Here is a 20,124-nt window from a genome sequence, read left to right as displayed (position 1 = left end):
AACAGAAATACGTATTTTTCAAACATCTTATACTTTTGCATAGAAATCTGCAGTTTATACAAAGCACTTTCACTTACCTTATTCCTGTAGTTATCATAGTAGCCTTGAGAACTAGGCTAAGAATCTTACCCCATTTTATAGATGGTGGCTAAGAAATCTCCCTGCAGTCCAGACTGCCCAACTCCTGATACACTGTCCTTCTCCCAGAACATTTCCTCAACATCCTGTCTATGCAGAACGCTCTGCTAGATGCTTTGGGGGCAGTCACAAAAACAACATAAATTTTTTTTCCCCTTCAAATGGGAACAATCTGATGCTCCACATCTTGCATCATCAAGCAAACGCAAATTAAAACCACGAGCTACTGTTAACGCACCTACTAGAATGGCCAAAATCCAAAACACAGACAACATCAAATGCAAGTGAGGATGTGGAGCAAAGGAACTCTCATCCACTGCAGGTGGGACTGCAAAATTGTGCAGCCACTTTGGAAGACAGTGTGGCGGTTTCTCACAAAACTGAACATATTCTTACCATATGATCCAGTAATTGCACTCTTTGGTATTTACCTGAAGGAGCTGAAAACTTATGTCTACACAAAAACCTGCACACAGATGTTTAAGGCAACTTTATTTATAACTGCCAAAACTTAAAAGCAACCAAGATGTCCATCAGGTGAATAGATCAATAAACTGTGATGCATCCAGACAATGGAATATTATTTAGAGCTAAAAAGAAATGAACTATCAAGCCATGAAAAGACCTGAATGAACCTAAAATGCATATTACTAAGTGAAAGTAGCCAATCTGAAAAGGCTACATACTGTATGATTCAAACGGTATGATATTCTGCAAAAGGCAAAACTATGGAGACAGTGAAAGTCAGTGGTTGCCAGGGGGTAGAGGAAAGGGAATGATGAATAGGCAGAGCACAGAGGATATTTAGGGCAGTGAAAACACTCTGTGTGATATTATAATGATGGATATATATTATTATACATTTGTCCAAACCCGTGGAATGTACAAAACCAAGAGTGAACCGTAATGCAGACTGGATTCTGGGTGATAATGATATGTCAGCGTAGGTTCATCAGTTGTGACAAAGGTACCACTCTGGTCAGGGATGGTGACAGTGGGGGAGTCTGTGCATGTGGGGACAGGAGATATATAGGAAATCTCTGTACCTTCCCCTCAATTTTCATTGTGAACCTCACACTGCTCCAAAAAGCTTAAGTCTTTTTTTTAAAGGGGGATGGGGAACAGTCACAAATTGAACCAGGACCAGCACACATGCCACAGCCTTGAAAGGAGTATAAGCCAGGGCGAACAAACAGAGCAACAAGAAGCAAATGATCTGTGAAGCTACCCCCCAATCCTTTTTGGAAGCAGGCAGGGCATAAATTATAAGAAATAAATCCCATCTGAGGCTGATGGGAGTCAGAAGAGACGAGAGCAGCGATGCTTAGGTGCATGAAGGGAAGGGGGATTCCCCAGACGGTGACGTTCCACGGCAGGCAAGAAACTGATTTCTAGGATAAGGGAAAACCTCCCTCCTTAGCTCCCAGGTTAGAGAAAGCAATTACCAGGCCAGACTTTCTTTGAACTCAGTCGAAGTTTGACTGGGATAACGACTGGAATTAAGTCCTAGAGAATCAAAGTGGAAAAATGCTCTTGTAGACGTGAAATTACTAGATTTATTTTGTGTAGAGGCCAGGGTTTCTGATGCAGCTGTAGAAAAAAAAAAATACGTCAATGAGATTCTGTTTTTTAAGGAAAAAAAAAGTTACTTTTTGATGCTGCTTTTAGTGGCATTTGCCAGTCGGACCTCCCACAAGTTGGCCTCTTTATGTTCTGATAAGGTGGCTGCTGACCAGCTGTCACTCCAGCCAGAAACCACACTGGCTCCTTGTGCAACCGACCAGCAGCAGTTAGGAGCGTAAGGCTGGGCTTTTGTGCCTCATCTGTATGCGCCTTCTCTGCCAGGTACAGTGGGCACCCTTTGCCAGGTCCATTATGAGGGCAGGGAAGCTTACCCAGCCTAGATCACTAACCAAGAAATCTACCCAGACAGCCCTGCTGGAAACAATGCCTGGGTCTGTCTTCTGGTGGGTCATCAAATGTCAGTCCAGGCCAGGACCCCCTTCTGTAGCAGCTGATCTGTGGAACCCTTAGGAACCCAGACATGTGCAAGAAATAAAGTTCTAAAGTTTTACTTCCACTTATAAAGGAAAAAAGAGAAGAGGGGTTAATGATTTCTAATGTTTTAATAAATGGGGCTGCACCATGTATTATATAGGGATTCAGACGTTAGGGCAAAAGTGCTTGGGTTTTAACCATGGTTCTGCCATTCTCCAGCTATGTGAGACTCCTAGGCAAGTCATCTAACCTCCCTGGGCCTCAGTTTCCTCAGCTATAAAATGGGAATAATAGTGGTCTCTACCTTTTAGAGTTACTATGAGGACTGAATGAGTTAACTTCTTAAAAAGGCTTAGGAAAAAGCGTGGAAACTAATAATCCATACATTCTGTTTCTTAGATAAAAATAATAGACGTTTCCCTAGTTCTGGTCCTAATTCTTCTTCCCCCCACCTTACCCCATCCACAAAATCAAGTTAAATGCACCTGATCTTTTTCTTCTCTTCCATTTCAGTCCTTAGTATCTTTTAGTTCCCTTTCCTCATATGTTTCCTAGGGCTACCATAACAAATTACCCCAAACTTGGTAGCTTAAAACAACAGAAATGTATTCTCTCACAGTTCAGGAGGCTAGAATTCCAAACTCAAGGTGTCAGTAAGGTTGGTTTCTACTGGAGGCTCCGAGAGAGAATTCTTTCCATACCTCTCTCCTAGCTTCTGGTGGTTCTCTGCAATGCTTGGCATTCCTCGGCTTCTGAACCCATCACTCCGCTCCAGTCTCAGCTTCCTTTGTTGCATGCATTCTCCCTGTATCTCTCTGTGTCTTCACATGGACTTCTTATAAGGACACTAATCATTGCACTTCTTAGTATTTACCTGAAGGAGTTGAAAACTTACGTTCGCACAAAATCCTGCATACAGATGTTTAAGGCAGCTCCACTTATAATTGCCGTCCAGCTCCCTACTTAACTAATGCAACCTTAATCCAGTATGACCTCATCTTAATGAATCATATCTGCAAAGACTTTATTTCCACATAATGTTATATTCTGAGGTTCCAGGTAGACATGAATTTTGAGGGAACATTAGTCTATCCGGTTTACCACCTTAAAAGCTTCAGGGTGCTTTCACATCTGTTATCTCTTTTTCGTCTCACTGTCCATGTTAGAATGCAAGCTCCATGAGCTTAGAGACAGTGCCTCTTGAGGAGTAGTCTGAAGCAGCTGGCATTACTTAATATAGGAATGTTTACTGGGCCTCCTTAAAGGAATGGAAAGACACGGTGCCACCAGGCTAGGTGTGGAAAGAGTCACCCAGAAGGAGGGTGAGGGACAGGAAAAAAAATGTCATCCAAGGACACAAAAAAAGGAGAAAGTTCAGAGATCCCAAATATTCCCATATGGTACCGCTAGAAGTACTGCTGGCAGAATGGGGAAGAGCAAGAGTCAGAAGGAAGGTGCAGGATGAGAGAAAACAAGATCTAGATCACAGGTCAGGGAGAAAAGGGATGACCCCCTCAGGGCAGAAGACTCTCTCTTCTGTGGGGAGTGGGGCCTGAATGCCAGTATGGTTTCTTCTAAAGCCAAGAGACCCAAGTGCACAGAATCTGACCTTTCCAGATACCTGAGGTAGTTTGAGATGTTGGAACATCTTCAACCCAACTTGACCTTCATGGTCTCAGAGAATGGAAGAAAAGACGTAACAGCTGGGATAAACCCTTTGGTATTTTTCCACTCCAGCCATCAGCTGTTTGGGTAGAGAAATATTTAGGTGTTTATCCACATGAACCAACCTGACTGGATGATGAAAAGCTGCAGTTCTGATATTTCTCACCTGAGTATAAGGTGTGGCCTGTCTTTTCTGTGGCAGCATAATTGGTTGTCAACCCACAACAGTCAGTGAACAGAGCTACAAGAGGAAAGGAAGAGCAAGGTGTGCCTGAGGGCCAGACGTACAGAGGGAAGGAGAAGACCTTGCTGCTGTTTATATTTCCCTGGTGGCAACAACTGAAAGGCAGCAGGAAAGCCAGGAGCCCTGGCCTGGTGCACTCATGACCTCTCTTTTTCACCCAGCTCCCTATTTGACTAATGAGATTCATGAGATGGGTTCCCCAAATTACTCCACATCACCACGCTAGGAGGGAATCCAGCCAGGACAGTTATTAATTCTCTTGTTCCTTACCATTTTGCCCTTTCCAACCATACTGTATTAAATCTTAAAAGTAAGCACCAAATCTGTTGAGATTCCTCATCTCAGAACCTCAAACCATAAGACAAATGTGGGTTTCCCAGCCAAGTTTTATCATTCAGATCGGTCACTCATCTAGGTGTGGGAGCATAACCTTAAGAAGTTTCTCCTTTGTTTCATTCCACAGGGCGCCCTTCAGACCAAAGCCATGATCCACAACTCCTTGTCACAGGGGCCACCTGGGGACGTGCCCACGGTCAAGAATGCAGTGAGCCTGGTGACCACAAAGGTGAGGTCATTTGAGGTTTGAGATGGGTGTCCTGTATTCGGGGACATTCCAGATAAGGTTCCAGAATTGGAAATGATCACCTGATGTGGACCTTCTCACTGCTACTTGTTTTTTTCTATAGATGACAGCTGATTAACTTCAGGGGCAGCCTTGCAGGGGACCCTGAAAAGTGATTTCACAGAAGGGGAGGGAGTAGACAGAGATAAGCTAGCTGCTCTGTGACTGCCTCCTCTGCCCATGTTCTTGTTCACTGGGGAACCTGGTCATATTGCAGCTCTCCGTACCGACTGCTTCCCTTCAACCCGCCCTCTTGGAGCAGACACTGACATGTTTCTGCCTGATTGACCTTAAGACTTATGAAAGTTTAGCTTTTTAGGCAGATCTTTCTATGATCAGTCTGAGCTTTATGTACAGAAATTGTACATAAAGCTCAGACTGATTGCAAACATTCATGAGGGAGGGAGCACTGTGGACAAGAAATTAAAAACTGGGGTATCAATAAATAACATAATTGTAAAATGAGAGAATCAGTGGTTTTTAAACATTTAAAAAATATTAGAATATTAGGATGAGTTGCCCTGGATTTGACAGTAGAGTTTGCAGCTACAATTTATTTGCCAGGCCTAGCAATGAGGCTCTGGGCTTTTCCAGCTCTTTTGTAATCTGTCATCCAGCCTATGTTTCAAGGAAATACAGAACTAGAGCTTTCCCTGGGGGCAAGGAGGTTAGGGAGTGGAAGACAAAGAGAAGGAGGAGCCCAGAGAGCAACAGTTTCTGGAACCTGAGGAGACCTGAGGGGGAGACAATGAGACATCTTTCACTTTCCAAAGAAGAATGTCTAGCTGTTACTGACCTACCATCTAGAGCCTTTTTCTCTAGCAGAAGCCACAAATAAGAGGTCCTCCTGTTGTCATCAGCACGCAGATGTATTTTGTTTGGCCAGACACAGTGTTTTTGAAAAAACTTTGAACCCAAATGTTTTTAGATAGGGTGTCCACTCTTGGTTCACCGCAAACGCCAGCATTTTGCCTGACACCACACACGTTTATGTTACCCGGGTGGCCTCAGTGGTGTTTGAGTTCGCAATACCTGTTATCTTGTTTTCTTTCTTTTATTTTCTCTTCTCTTGATAGTCATATACTTTTTCATCTTGTTTCAAAATAGTCCAGTGAAGATTTGGCATAACTTTCCTGGGGAATATGAATGGTTCATAGAGCTCAGTCCAACTTTGGAAGGCTTCATCTCCTCCAGAGAAGTTCCTCCCAGTGTTTATTTCATTAAACCAGAACACTTAGGGATGTTTCCCTGAAGAAAGGAGACCTGTGTCTGGAGAAGCCTCTATTGTCACACCTACACATGCTTCAAGTCTAGTGTTTTGTGAATGTTTCTGCTATTTCAGCTCATCATTTAATTTTTTCAGCCATGTCACTGGTCTAATTCCTTTAACCTGATCTATTCACTGAGAATGGGCCACCCTATTGGACTTTTCTGGTTTTTTTCCATATCTACATTTCTCTAGTCTCATTGTTTAACAGTTAATTTTTCGGAGAGATACCAGGTGCCAACTCTCACCAGTATATAACTTCAAAATATTTGATAATTTCGGATTTTGCTTTGAACTCAATGGTTTGATAACCTCCTTAATTTTTACTTATTTATTTTTAACCTTTTAAAATTGAGGCATAATTGACATATGACATTATGTTAGTTTCAGTTGTGCCACATAAAGATTACTTCCTTTTCATTTAAGTTTCTCTCTTTACTCTGACCCAAATCCTTCTCTCTGCTCTTCACACAAAGCTGGGGGGTGGAGGAACAGATTTCCTCTACGCTTTATTAAGAATATTCTGTAAGTTTCTGTTCGGTTTTTATACTTCAAATAACTCTTAAAAATCAATGTTTTGATGACTGAAGTGTAAATGAATAAGAAACATGGAAGAAGTTTTCCCTTCGATTACACGAACAGAAATTCTATGGATTTTTATTGGAAACCCAGGCAAAGTAACTGTGAGCATTTGCTAAGCTCCAAGTAAAGGTGTTGATGCCTCCTCTCTTTCTGGTGGTAGACGCAGCACCCTCCTAAGGAGAATCCCAAACCAAAAGGGACTTGGGGTCTTTCCTAGCTTTGCTTGTGCTTTTCCCTCTCCGTTTTATACAGTGGATCCCAAATAGGCACACGCTAAAGCTCTCTTGGCTTTCCATGAGTTACCACTTGGGCTTGGATCAGCGAGTGGTAGGTCTTGGTGCTGCTGAATTGGGCCAGAGAACAAGGTTAAAAATTATTTGTGTCACTTTTCCTCCTCAATAAGGAAACAAAGATATTTGTTTCCCAATGTGGACTTCTCTTTTTTCTTTTTATGTCGATTCTTGTTTTTATGTCACTTATCACAGTATTACAAGTGAGTTTGGGCCAAACAATGTTTTAGAATCTGCAAGAGGGAGGAAAGCTGCCTGCCTGGTCCTCTAACTGGAATTCATCAATTAGGAGAAAGCAGGGAGGGGAGGAGAGGGAATCAGTTAATGAAATTCTAAAAGGCTACAACTGTGTTTTTTTTTTTTTTTATTTCTGCTTTTTCCCCCCTTCTTTTAACATTGTTTTACTGTTTGTTCTTATGTTTTTTGTATAATAATAAAAATGTAATAATGATACGTTTACATTTGTTTCTCTTTATCCTTTTGGTGTTTATAGCAATAAGAACAACAACACTTTATCTGATAGCTCAAAGAGTTACATTTCTTCCCCATAAGAGATATTTATGTCTAAGGAACCAACTTAATATTATGGAATGAGAGTACACTCTTCCTAGAATAGACAACACAAAAACAACTGATTTCCATATTTCTTTTTCTGCATTCTATCTTTGTCATGTTATATATATTCTATCATTATAACATCAACTTTTTGTATTTTATGCAACTTCCACAAATATGTATGTCACAATTGGCAAATTTACAGTTTATCTTCATTGGTTATATCTTTGTTTGGATGTTTCTAGATTATCGAAAATAAGGATAGCAAGTAGGTGCTGAGTCTCTTTCCTACGCCAACTAATAGGTCGTGACGATGTAGACCTATGGTTCTCAGCCCTGGATACACATTTAGATTATTTGGGGAACTTTTAAAAATTGATGCCAGCCCCAAGCTAGGTCGGTTTCAGAATCTCTGGGAGCTGGGTTCAGGCATATGTTGAATCTTCTTGGGTGATTCTAATGAATGGCCGGGGTTAAGAATCACATATTTGGAGCAATGTCTCTGAAGCTTCCACTTGGATCCTGGTCATCATCTTGTTAAAAACACAGATTTCCAGCCCCCTTCCCTGGACTTTCTGATTCACTAGGTCTGGGGCGGAGCCCAAGGATTTGCATTTTTAACAAGTTTTTAGGTGATGTTGATGCTTCATATGTGTATTCTCAATAAGTCAGGTGATGCAGGGTCCACACTTTGAGAATCACTGATGTGAAGAGTTGTGTTAAAAAGGAACTTGAAGGTGAATTAAAATTCAGTGGAAGAGGGTCATGATTGATTATTCATGGCTGCCAGGGTCTCAGGGATGAGAAATTGTGTTTGTCACCCCAATCCCCCCCCCTTGAGAAACTCATCAGTAAACTGTCCTCAATCACAGTGCGGAAATGGGTTTCTCCTGGAATGGTTCCCTATTTACAGTTAATCCTGCCCACATGGTGCCAGTTCATTCCTTGACCTACTGTCTTCGTCAGCAGGCGGCCCTGCTCAGCCCAGCCAGAACTGGAAGCTGGTCTACTAACTCCGTCTAGCACAGGGCTGTTCCAGCTACTGCATTTCCCTCATGTGGGGTCCTCTAATCTCTGTCCACTATTGCCAGAGAGAGAGAACTTGGTTTTCTATAAGCATGAGTTCTTTTATCCATTTACTGGCTGGGACCTTGCACTGAGCAAGGACTGCCATCAAAGAACAGGTCAGTTTGGATGATGTGTCCTAAATAAAAGCTGCAGAAAGTTAGGGAACAACATGAGGGCAGGGAGAGAGGGGCTGCAGACACCATAGATGGGCAATATATTGAACCCTGCCTATTTCTGAATGTATGCTTAAGTCTCTAAGTACTTGTTTGTTTTCTCTCAGTTCTGAAGGGCTCTATAGAGCATAAAAACAGTCCACAAGCAGAATCCAGCAGTGGCCATGCAAAGACTTCAAGCAACTCTCCTTCTGTCACTGAGGAAAATCGGTGAGTCTTATCTATAAGATTTTCCAGCCTCAAACTCAGGGGTTTTTGGTGAGTTGGAGAGAATGGAACCAAAAGTGTTTCTCATCAGAATCTCCCATGTCAGAAGTCATCACAGTATTGGTGTAGAATTAACCCCTGGTCATTTGCAGACCATGAAAGCATTCACGAGACTCTACGAGAGTAAGAAAAGATTTATTGAAAGGCAAAAAGAGAGAGAGAGTTCTTTTTGGAACTGGCAAAAGGAGTTTTGCCAGGGCAGTTTGATAGAAAGAGCTGTAGAAGATCTTGAAAGTTACTGGCAAACGGAGTTGTGCCAGGGCAGAGCCTGATGGAGACAATTGTGCCAATGAGAAGGAGTACTGGGGTTTTATATTTTTCCGTGCATGATGTAGGGTGCTTGTCAGATTGCGGGGGGTGAGGGGACTGCCGTTACAATTGTCTTCTCCTGGGAACTGTCCTGTTCCCATCTATGATGGATGTCAGCTTGCAGGGGGTTACCGTTTTGATTGGAAACTGTTCTCTTCCTACCTATGATGGATGTAAGGTGCTTGTCAGCTTGCAGGTGCAGTGCTAGCCAGGGGAGTCAGAGCCAAGAGGTTAATATTTAGCTCCTTCGTGTTAGCCCACAAGCCTGCTCCTCTTAACTCTTTACTTGTCTAATCAATTATTCTGTGAGCAAAAGTCTTTATTCTGTAGGGCAATCTGAACTGCCTTTTGGGTTCTCTTCATGGCAAGACCTGTACTTGACTTCATTAGGTCAAAGCAGTGGTTCTCAACTCCCCTGGGATTTTGGCAATGTCTGGAGACATTTTTGGTTGTCACAACTTTAGGGGGAGGAGTTTAGTTAATGGAATCTAGTGGGTAGAAGCCAGGGATACTGCTACATGTCTTACAATACACAGGACAGCCCCCCACAACAAAGAATTGGCTAACCAAAAATGACAGTAGTCCCAAAATTGAAAAATCTTGGGATTAAGCTAAAGCAATAAGGGAGTATCATTTCCTATTTAGTTAAATAGAATTCAAAATGAGTAGAGCAGAGCTTGCCCAAGGCAAGAGTGCACTATTTTCAACGTACTTCTGAACTTCTCAGGTCTGCAGAGGACAATGACCCTGGTTAAATGTAGTCTCAGGCCACTGTAAGTAAGGCCAGACCACGCTGTGCCACCAAGTACTGGAGACTCAAGGAATTCAGAGGCTTCCTGTTTTTCAGGGAAGCCTTCGTAACCCACCTTGTCTCAGAAAAGGTTTCCAGGCCCCATCACATATGTCACCAGGAGGAGGAGGAGACAACTACAGGAAGGAGTGGACCATGGTAAAGGGAATTGTTTGTGGGGGCTCCCATTAAGAGTTTACTCTAGAATTTGGAGAAAGAAACAGGCCATTCGAAAGTTTCTTGCATCTTTTCACTTGGAAAAAGAATTGGTCTTGATTTGTACTTTTAAAACATAATTCTTAATTTTTTGAGACTTCTGAATCAATATTTTTGAGACCTGACAGATTCAATTCTCAGTACTTCTCTTGTGATCTCAAATTCTTGCTGGACTCCTTTTAAAGTAGACTACGTTCCTAAATAACCAGAATAGCTCATTTAAAGGTATTTGAACAGATATGATAGGCCTAACATCTCATATTAGAATAACAAAGTTTAGATTTTCTGTTGCAGCAGAAATACCACTGAACTTGGTAGGGGGACGACTTGGGTTCTAGTTAGGCCTAGTTCTAACGTTTGTCAGCTGTTTGACCTTGGGCAAGTCAGTGAACCAGTTTGGTCAATGGCTCCAGCCCCAGCCTGACTCACCTCAACCTCAGCTGATGACTAACTTTACTCAAAATATCAGAACAGTTCTGTGAGCAACTTCCACTTCCCTTGCCTCCATCTTAGACTCTCCTTATATTCAGCTGCCTTTTCTTCCTTTGCTTCCATCTCGAAAGACCACAGGTTCTTCCTTGCACAGGCCAACCCTCTGCCATGTTTCTGCCCCCCAGGCCCTCCTACCATCAGTTAGCCCACCCCTTGGTTTCACATCTTTCTTTGCCTGCTACCTCTCTCCCTTTTGCTTACACCTCTCCCATTCTAACAAAAGCTTGCTCTTGGCTCTCTCCCTCTCTCTTCTTACTTTTACTATCAAACTTTCTCAGACTGATATCCAGGTCAGTTGTCTCATTCCCTCACCAACCACTCCCTCCCTAATGCTGAAATCTGATCCGTGCCCTCACTCACCACATCCCTACAACTGTCCTTGGGAAGCTCAATTCCAAGTCGCTAGAACCTCATGTTCATCAGACTCTGCAACATGCAGCTTAAGGCCATGCTTTCCTTGAACAGCATCTTCTATGTGTGTCTGTGGTACTGCAGGCTTCCGATTCTTCCTCCAAGATGTCCCCAGTCTCCATCCTCCTTCTTTTCCACCCACCATTGAAATGCACTCCCTGACTCTCTTCTTTCTCTGCTTTTCACCTGGATGGTATCCTCTCTCACTGCTGTATTCTGGTATCAGCTCTCAGCTGTGTGAGCATCATTCTCAGATCTTCACACTTTTATGCCTAATTCTTGTTGGCCATGTATTTCTTATTTGCATATCAGGGCCTCAACAGAAAAGTCCCCACCAAATCACCTCCTTCACCTGACCTTGCCACTTCTGTGAGTGGCACAAACATTTTTGTGACCTGGCCTTCAAACCTGGCAGTCATTTTTAATCCCTACCTCTCACTTAACCCCACCCTCAATCATTAGCAGTCTTCCCTGGTCCAGGCCTGCCATCATCTCCTCTCTCTCTCTCTCAGTCTCTCTCTCAGTCTCTCTCTCTCTCTCTCTCTCTCTGTCTCCCTCTCCCTTTCCCTCCCTCCGTTTTACAGACCAGCTTTTATTTCTGACACCTGATCAATTGTCCTAAGGGCATTCTCACTTTTCAAAGAACTTTAATGGTTTCCGATTTTAGACAAAAAAGGTTCTGACTTCTCAGTCTGCTATATCAAGCTCCAATTTGTCCTCCAGACTCACCTCCTTTACGACCCTATATGCACCCTTGGGCTACCTGGAGTCAGACTTTATATTGTTCTACCAATGTACTTACCTCTGTTCTCTCTGCCCATTCCTTTCTGTTCAACTCTTACCTATTTTGTCAAGATATGTTGTTATATCCCTTTCCTCCATGAAGACCTTAATTCTCTTTAACAGTTCTTGAACCTTCATAGCCCATTTATAATAGTACTACTCAAAGTGTAAGAAAAAATAATGAGATTGTGTCTGAATGTAAATAAACCCACTGCTTTCTTTACCAAGACAGTCTTGCTAAGAGAGGTTCTGACTTCTCAGTCTGCTATATCAAGCTTCTCCCTATCTTGCTCCAATTTATCCTCCAGACTCACCTCCTGTATGATCCCAATACATAAGTTCCAGTGCTGAGTCAGCCACTCAGGGATGTCATCAAGGACACAGGTTCCTTCCATCTCTTTGTTCTGCTATCTCAATATGTGGCTGAATCAGGGCTAAGTATCACTTCTTCACATGGCAACGTCCAAAGGAGGAAAAAAGAGGTGAATGGAAAGGGGGCACGCCTCAGAAGTGTCTCTCTGTGTCATGAGGGAAAGCTTTCCCACAAGTCGCCAGGATACTCCCCTCACATCTCATTGGCCAGAATTTTCAGAGGTGGCTCTGCAGGGGAGCTGCAAGAGAGTCTGGGAAAATGAGCACGGGTGTTTTCAGCTTCTGCAGGAAGTTTTCAGCTTCTGTAAGCAAAGAATAAAGGGGTTGGGGAAGCAAACAACAAAGTGTGCCAGGAGAGTCATGAATGGTTAGTGATGGAGCAGATAGGTCTTGGTGAAAGATGAAGGGAAGGCAAAATCAGAAGGAAAAGTTCATAAGGAAGACCCAGACATGACAAGAAATATTGCTGAAAATAAGAACGACAGGGATACGTGGAGGTCATCATTCAGATTCAGCCAACATTTATTGCGATGCCAGGTCTTTTCCCACAATTATCTCACGTAATTCTCACACCAGCTTTTGGGGTGGTGTTACCAACTCCATGTTACCCATGAGTAAACTGTACACGGGGAAGGCTAATCAAGTAGCTCCCAAAAGCTGGCCTAGAGTCTAATGCTGGGTTGGAGGTATCAATCAGATTTACCTTCTTCTGCCCCCAATCAGCTAGTCTGGGGGTCACCCAAGGTCACAAAGAAAATAAATGGCAGGTCTAGGGTTTGAATCCTGATCTTCTGTCTTCAACAATAATAACTAACATTTGCTATTCATTAACAACGTCCTGGGGCCTATGCTAAGTGTTTTACATGCATTTTTCTATTTAATCCTCATAACACCTCTATGGGAAAGGTACACATTTCATAATTTTTGATATTTAGAGATTACAAGTAACTTGCTAGTGTTACTTAAAGAGACAGGCCTTCTGACTCCAGAGCTCAGGCTTTTAACCAATACATTCCAATACTTCTCTAGGTTCTAGGCTCCAAATGCTTAACCAGAGCTTTTTCTGTTTTCTCTGTGTTCTCTATAACTGTCATTGCAGCAAATCTAAAATCATAACCAGCTAAAGAATCCACCCTGATTGGCATAAAACAGTCACCCTGTGATTGGTGGAGAAAATTCCAGCATCGAATCTTGGGAGAAAGCCTGTGGCCTCCTGGGAGAGGTGCTCCCATCTGTGCATAGTGGGGTGAGGTTAACTTGGCTGGGGAGAAGGAAACCTCAAGTTGAAAGAAGTTCGTGTTTGGTGCGGAGCTTCTCTGCTGGGCTTCCTATGTGGGCCTGTACAGTGAGTGACAGAATGGAAATACTCTTTTATGTTGCAGGGGCTTTGTTCCATGATGGTAATCCTCCATTTTAATGCTAATAAGTACAATAGTGAGGATTACGCCCTCTAATTTGGCCTGCATATGGCAAAGCTCTAGCAAGGCTTTTATTTGACAGTCGTTAGCACACTAGCCCTTGTCCTGTAAAAAGAAGCCCCTCTGAGGGAGGGAGGAGATTGATAATGCCCGTGCAGATGTTTTACCTGGCAGCTTGTCACACCCCCCCAGAGACGCTGCTTCGTTGTGGGCCACTTCAATGAGGATTCAGACTTAGCGAGATGGGGACCTTCGTGACTCAGACAGCTCAAGGGGAGCTGGCATCTCGCAAGAGGGGAAAATGAGCACATATTTCTCCCGTGTGTCATCCTTGCGGCTCTGGGGCTTGAAGCCAACTGGGCTGACCTCAGAATTGATGAGCCAGAGAAACAGCCGCTCCATCAGGGCCAACTGTGGGCCAGATTTTCATGTGGGCTGTGAAGTACATATTGCCACATATCTTGAAAAATACTCTGCCTGGGGGGTCATTGCAGAAATCCGTGGCAGTGCTAAGCAGATTTAACAAAACTTTTCTTTCCATATCAGTATCAGGAGGTACTTTCCTCTCCCCACCCTTTAGTTCTCATGCTAATTTTGCCCCCTCCTTCATTTCACTCCTGCAGGAAGCTAGTTCCCTCCAGCAAATTTCCTACCACTGTGGCCAAGTTAGTGCACTACCTGAATGGAGCCAGAGAGAAGAAGGCAGCAAGTGTGGATGCCACAGTGGGGGTAGTGGCCTTCTTTCAAAAGTGCTTATGATACGGTAGATAATCTAGGTGTAATCTCCTTCAGGTAGAAAGCAGACGAGATGGGTTTTGGTGACAGATCTGGGTTTGAATCTTAGTTCACTTACGAACTAGGAGACTTTGGGCAAGTTCCTTCATCTTTCTGAACTTCAGTATCCTAGGCTACAAAAAGGAAATAATTGTGAGGATTAGAGATAATCTATACAACAGAACTAGCACAGTTCTGGACACTTAATAAATGCTCAATAAAGGATGATGGTGAGCTGTTCTTTGTCGTGGTAATACAAGTAGTTGCAATAATAGTAGAAATAGTAGTAATTAAAAAGTTTCTGTAAAGCTAACCTAATAGGAAGTGTCAAGACCCCTCTAGTTTAGCTCTAGAACTGTAGACACAAATAAATATTGAAGATTCCAGCACTTTAGACATTTTGAACAATGTTCATTTTCTGCTTTAACTTGAGAGCCAAATTTTCTTGTGTTCCTGGCTCTTATCTCAGGATAAATCGGAGGTTGACTTTGGGCCCAAGACTCACTCTGGCCAATATGGCTAGGATTTCACTGGCACACCCTCAAATGACAACTTTCAGAGCTTACTTGATTGTTAGGGACTTCTTAGAGTTTCTAGACTTTAAAAATATTAATTGGTCACATTTATTTTCAAAACCTTTTTGAAGCCAGAAACTTTATCACCAGCTGAAAGGATCTTCAAGGAAAAACCTGTTTTGAGTTATATTTTTCCTTGTGGATTTGCTTATGGCTGTACATAAATATTTATCCGAACTATTTCAACAAACCTTAAATCACCAGTGATCCTTATGCAAGGGATCCTTTTAGAAGGATTACGTATGTCAAGAATGTCAGCAATCAACGTTCTCTTTATAGGACCAGATTCCAAGGACCGGAGGCCTCTTTAAAAATATTTGGAGCCTTTTCATGGCTTTCAACATGTCTTTTGTTTTCCCATTTCCGTGTATCTGTTCATGCTGTTCTTTCTGAATAGAATGCTCTTGCCAGTTCTTTCTTTACCTGTCTACATTTTACCCATCCTTCAAGGTCTTACCCATATGGCCCCTCCCCCAGGGCCTTGAAAAAGACTACAGCCAGAGAAAAGCATCCCAGGTGGGAGAAATAGAGTGGGCCACAGCCCAGAGGCAGGATGTTCCAGGGTTCTCTGGGGAGGGTGAGATGTCCAGTGGTATGAAGGCTGAGAGTAGGGTGGGAATGTTGAGATGCAGGGAATAAAGCAGATGGGAGCCAGGTTATAGGAGGCCTCAAAAGCTACACAAAATATTTGGGGCTTCATTCTATAAGCTGAAAGAAGTACACCTACAGTCATTGGGTAGAATATGGTCTACAGACATATTTTGTTTGGCCTGCACGGTGTTTTTGAAATTCTTAATTAGCTTTCAACAGATAAAAATGGAAAGATTTCATATAACAATTCAGATTTCTGGGTTTTTTTAATTAAAGTTTATTGGGGTGACAATTGTTAGTAAAGTTACATAGGTTTCAGGTGTACATTCTGTAATACACTATCTATGTCTCACATTATGTGTTCACCACCCAGAGTCAGTTCTCTTTCCATCACCATGTATTAGACTCCGTTTACCCTTTTGTAGAGTCCCCTCCCCACTTACCCTCTGGTAACCCCTAAACTATTGTCTGTGTCTATGAGTTTTTGTTTCTTTGTTTGTCTTGTTCTTTTATTGTTTTCAGTTTTATATACCACATATCAGTGAAATCATATGGTTCTGTACTTTTTCTGTCTGACTTATTTCTCTTAGGATTATAACCTCAAGATCCATCCATGTTGTCACAAATGGTATTATTTCATCTTTTCTTACCGCCGAATAGTATTCCATTGTGTATATATACCACAACTTCTTCTTCTTCTTTTTTTTTTTTTTAAGAAAATGCTTTCTTTCTTTTTTTTTTTTTTCCCCAAACATTTTATTGGGGAAGGGGATCAGGACTTTACTGGGGAACAGTGTGTACTTCCAGGGCTTTTTCCAAGTTAAGTTGTTGTCCTTTAAATCTTAGTTGTGGAGGGCGCAGTTCAGCTCCCCAAACATTTTATTGGGGAAGGGGATCAGAACTTTACTGGGGAACAGTGTGTACTTCCAGGGCTTTTTCCAAGTTAAGTTGTTGTCCTTTAAATCTTAGTTGTGGAGGGCGCAGTTCAGCTCCAGGTCCAGTTGCCGTTGTTAGTTGCAGGGGGCACAGCCCACCATCCCTTGCGGAAGTCGAGGAGTCGAACCGGCAACCTTCTGGTTGAGAGCCCACTGGCCCATGTGGGAATCGAACCGGTAACCTTCGGCATTAGGAGCACAGAGCTCCAAACGCCTGAGCCACTGGGCCGGCCCTATACCACAGCTTTTTTATCCATTTATCTATCAAAGGATGTTTTGGTTGTATCCATGTCTTGGCCACTGTAAATAAAGCTGCAATGAACATTGGAGCACAGTGTCTTTATGGATAAATGTTTTCAGATTTTTTGGGTAGATCCCCAGGAGAGGGATTCCTGGGTCATATGGTAATTCTATTCGTAATGTTTTAAGGAACTTCCACACTGCCTTCCATAGCGGCTGCACCAGTCTGCATTCCCACCAGCAGTGTATGAGGATTCCTTTTTCTCCACAGCCTCTCCAACATTTGTTACTTACTATTTGTCTTGTTGATGATAGCCATTCTGACCGGGGTGAGGTGACATCTCATTGTGGTTTTTATTTGCATTTCTCTGATAATTAGTGATGTGTAGCATTTTTTCACATGTCTATTTGCCATTTGTACGTCCTCTTTGGAGAAATGTCTCTTCAGGTCCTCTGCCCATTTTTCAATTGGGTTGTTTGTTTATTTTTTGTTGAGTTGTATGAGTTCCTTGTATATTTTGGATATTAGCCCCTTATCGGAGGCGCTGTTTGCAAAAATCTTCTCCCATTCAGTTGGTTGACTCTTTATTTTGTTGATGGTTTCTTTTGCTGTGCAGAAGCTTTTAAGTTTCATATAGTCCCATTCATTTATTTTAGCTTTTACTTCCCTTTCCTTTGGAGTCAAATTCATAAAATGCTCTTTGAACCCGAGGTCTATTAGTTTAGTATTTATGTTTTCTTCTATGCAGTTTATTGTTTCAGGTCTTATGCTTAAGTCTTTGATCCATTTTGAATTAATTTTGGTACATGGTAACAGCAGTCCAGTTTCATTCTTCCGCACGTGCCTTTCCAATTCTCCCAGCACCATTTATTGAAGAGGCTGTTTTTTCTCCATTGTATGTGTTTTACTTCTTTGTCAAAAATTATCTGTCCATATTTATGTGGGTTTATTTCTGGGTTCTCAATTCTATTCCATGGTCTGTGTGTCTGTTTTTCTGCCATTACCATGCTGTTCTGATTATTGTTGCCCTGTAGTACAAGCTAAAGTCAGGGAGTGTGATACCTCCAGCATTGTTCTTTTTTCTTAGGATTGCTTTGGCTATTTGGGGTCTTTTGTGGTTCCATACAAATCTGATGATTTTTTGTTCTATTTCTTTAAAAAATGCCATTGGGATTTTGATGGGGATTGCATTTAATCTGTATATTGCTTTGGGTAATATGGCCATTTTAACTATGTTGATTCTTCCAATCCATGAACACAGAATGTCTTTCCATTTCTTTGTATCTTCTTCAATTTCTTTTAAAAATGTCTTACAGTTTTCGGCATATGGGTCTTTCACATCCTTGGTTAAGTTTATTCCTAGGTATTTTATTCTTTTTGTTGCAATTGCAAAAGGGATTGTTTTTTTAATTTCTTTTTCTGAGACCTTGTTGTTAGTATATAGGAATGCAATGGACTTTTGTACATTGATTTTGTAGCTGGCAACTTTACTATTCGTTGATTGTTTCTAATAGCTTTTTGGTAGAGTCTTTAGGGTTTTCTATATACAACATCATGTCGTCTGCAAAGAGTGACAATTTAACTTCTTCATTATGAATCTGGATGCCTTTTATTTCTTTCTCTTGCCTGATTGCTCTGGCAAGGACTATGTTGAAAAGCAGAGGTGATAGGGGACAGCCCTGTCATGTTCCTGAACGTAGAGCAAAGGGCTTCTGTTTTTCACTGTTAATTATGGTATTAGCTGAGGGTTTGTCATATGTGGCCTTTATTATGTTAAGATATTTTCTTTCTATACCTATTTTATTAAGTATTTTAATCATAAATGGATGTTGTATCTTGTCAAATGTTTTTTCTGCATCAATTGATATAATCATATGATTGTTGTCCTTTATTTTGTTTATGTGGTGTATAACACTGATGGATTTGCATATGTTGAAACTTCCTTGTGCCCCTGGGATAAACCCCACTTTGTCATGATGAATAATCTTTTTAATGTATTGTTGCATTCGATTTGCTAGAATTTTGTTTAGGTTTTTTGCATCTGTATTCATCAGAGATATTGGTCTGTAGTTTTCTTTTTTTGTCTTATCCCTATCAGGTTTTGGTATCAGGGTAATGTTGGCCTCATAAAATGAGTTAGGGAGTATTGTCTGTTCTTGAATTTTTTGGAAGAGTTTAGATCCTCTTTGAAGGTTTGGTAGAATTTACTAGTGAAGCCATCTGGTCCCGGACTTTTGCTTTCGGGAAGGTTTCAGATGACTGATTCAATTTCCTTTCTGGTGATCTGTCTATTTGGATTTTCCAATTCTTCGTGATTCATCCTAGGAAGGCTATATGTTTGTAAGAACTTGTCCATTTCTTCTAGGTTATTGAATTTGGTGGCATATAGTCCTTCATAGTATTCTTGGATGATGCACTGTGGCATCCATGATAACTTTCTCTCTTTCATTTCTGATTATGTTTATTAGTGTCTTTTCTCTTTTTATCTTAGTGAGTCTAGCCAAGGGTTTGTCAATTTTGTTAATCTTTTCAAAGAACCAGCTCTTCGTCACATTAATTTTTTCTATTGTATTTTTGTTCTCTATTTCATTTACTTCTGCTCTGATTTTCATTAGTTCCTTTCTTCTGCTGATCTTGGGATTCATTTGTTCTTCTTTTTCTATTTCTTTATGTTGTAACGTGAGGTAATTTATATGGGATTTTTCTTGTTTCTTGAGATAGGCCTGTAATGATATAAATTTCCCTCTTAAAACTGCTTTTGCTGCATCCCAAAAATTTTGTTAGGATGTATTTTCATTCTCATTTGTTTCTACGTATCTTTTGATCTCTCCTTTTATTTCTTCTTTGACCGAGTCGTTCTTTAAAAGTATGTTGTTTAATCTCCATGTATTTGTGGTTTTTCCTGCTTTCTTTTTGCAATTGATACCCAATTTCAAAGCCTTGTGATCAGAGAATATGCTTGATATGATTTCAATCTTCTTAAATTTGCTGAGGCTAGTTTTTTGTCCCAATATGTGGTTTAATCTTAAGAATGTTTCATGTACACTAGAAAAAAATGTATAGTCTGATTTTCTAGGATGAAGTGCTCTATAAATGTCAATTATGTCCATTTCATCTAATGTGTCATTTAGGACTGCTATTTATTTATTTTCTGTGTGGATGATCTATCCATAGCTGTCAATGAAGTATTTAGGTCCCCTATTATAATTGTGTTTTGGTCAATTTTTCCCTTTAGTTCTATTAGTAGTTGCTTGGTATATTTCGGTGTTCCCTGATTGGGGGCATATATATTGATGACTGTTATGTCTTCTTGTTGTATAGTCCCCTTTATCATTATGAAATGTCCAT

The 20,124-nt window shown here is 41.3% G+C and overlaps 1 protein-coding gene across 1 annotated transcript in view; it reads left to right on the top strand.

The window, feature by feature from the left end:
- Positions 1–20,124, top strand: part of MYO3B (myosin IIIB) — a 386,500-nt gene that overhangs the window by 262,055 nt on the left and 104,321 nt on the right. Inside the window, exons 29-30 of the mRNA XM_033111465.1 lie at positions 4,509–4,610; positions 8,710–8,812. Coding sequence (XP_032967356.1) covers positions 4,509–4,610; positions 8,710–8,812 — 205 coding nt within the window. The remainder of the gene's footprint in view (positions 1–4,508; positions 4,611–8,709; positions 8,813–20,124) is intronic.

The sequence above is a fragment of the Rhinolophus ferrumequinum genome, chromosome 8 (genome assembly GCF_004115265.2).
Source record: "Rhinolophus ferrumequinum isolate MPI-CBG mRhiFer1 chromosome 8, mRhiFer1_v1.p, whole genome shotgun sequence".
Classification (NCBI taxonomy): domain Eukaryota; kingdom Metazoa; phylum Chordata; class Mammalia; order Chiroptera; family Rhinolophidae; genus Rhinolophus; species Rhinolophus ferrumequinum.
The sequence above is the reverse complement of the archived record's forward strand: the minus strand, read 5'-3'. Positions and strand labels throughout refer to the sequence as shown.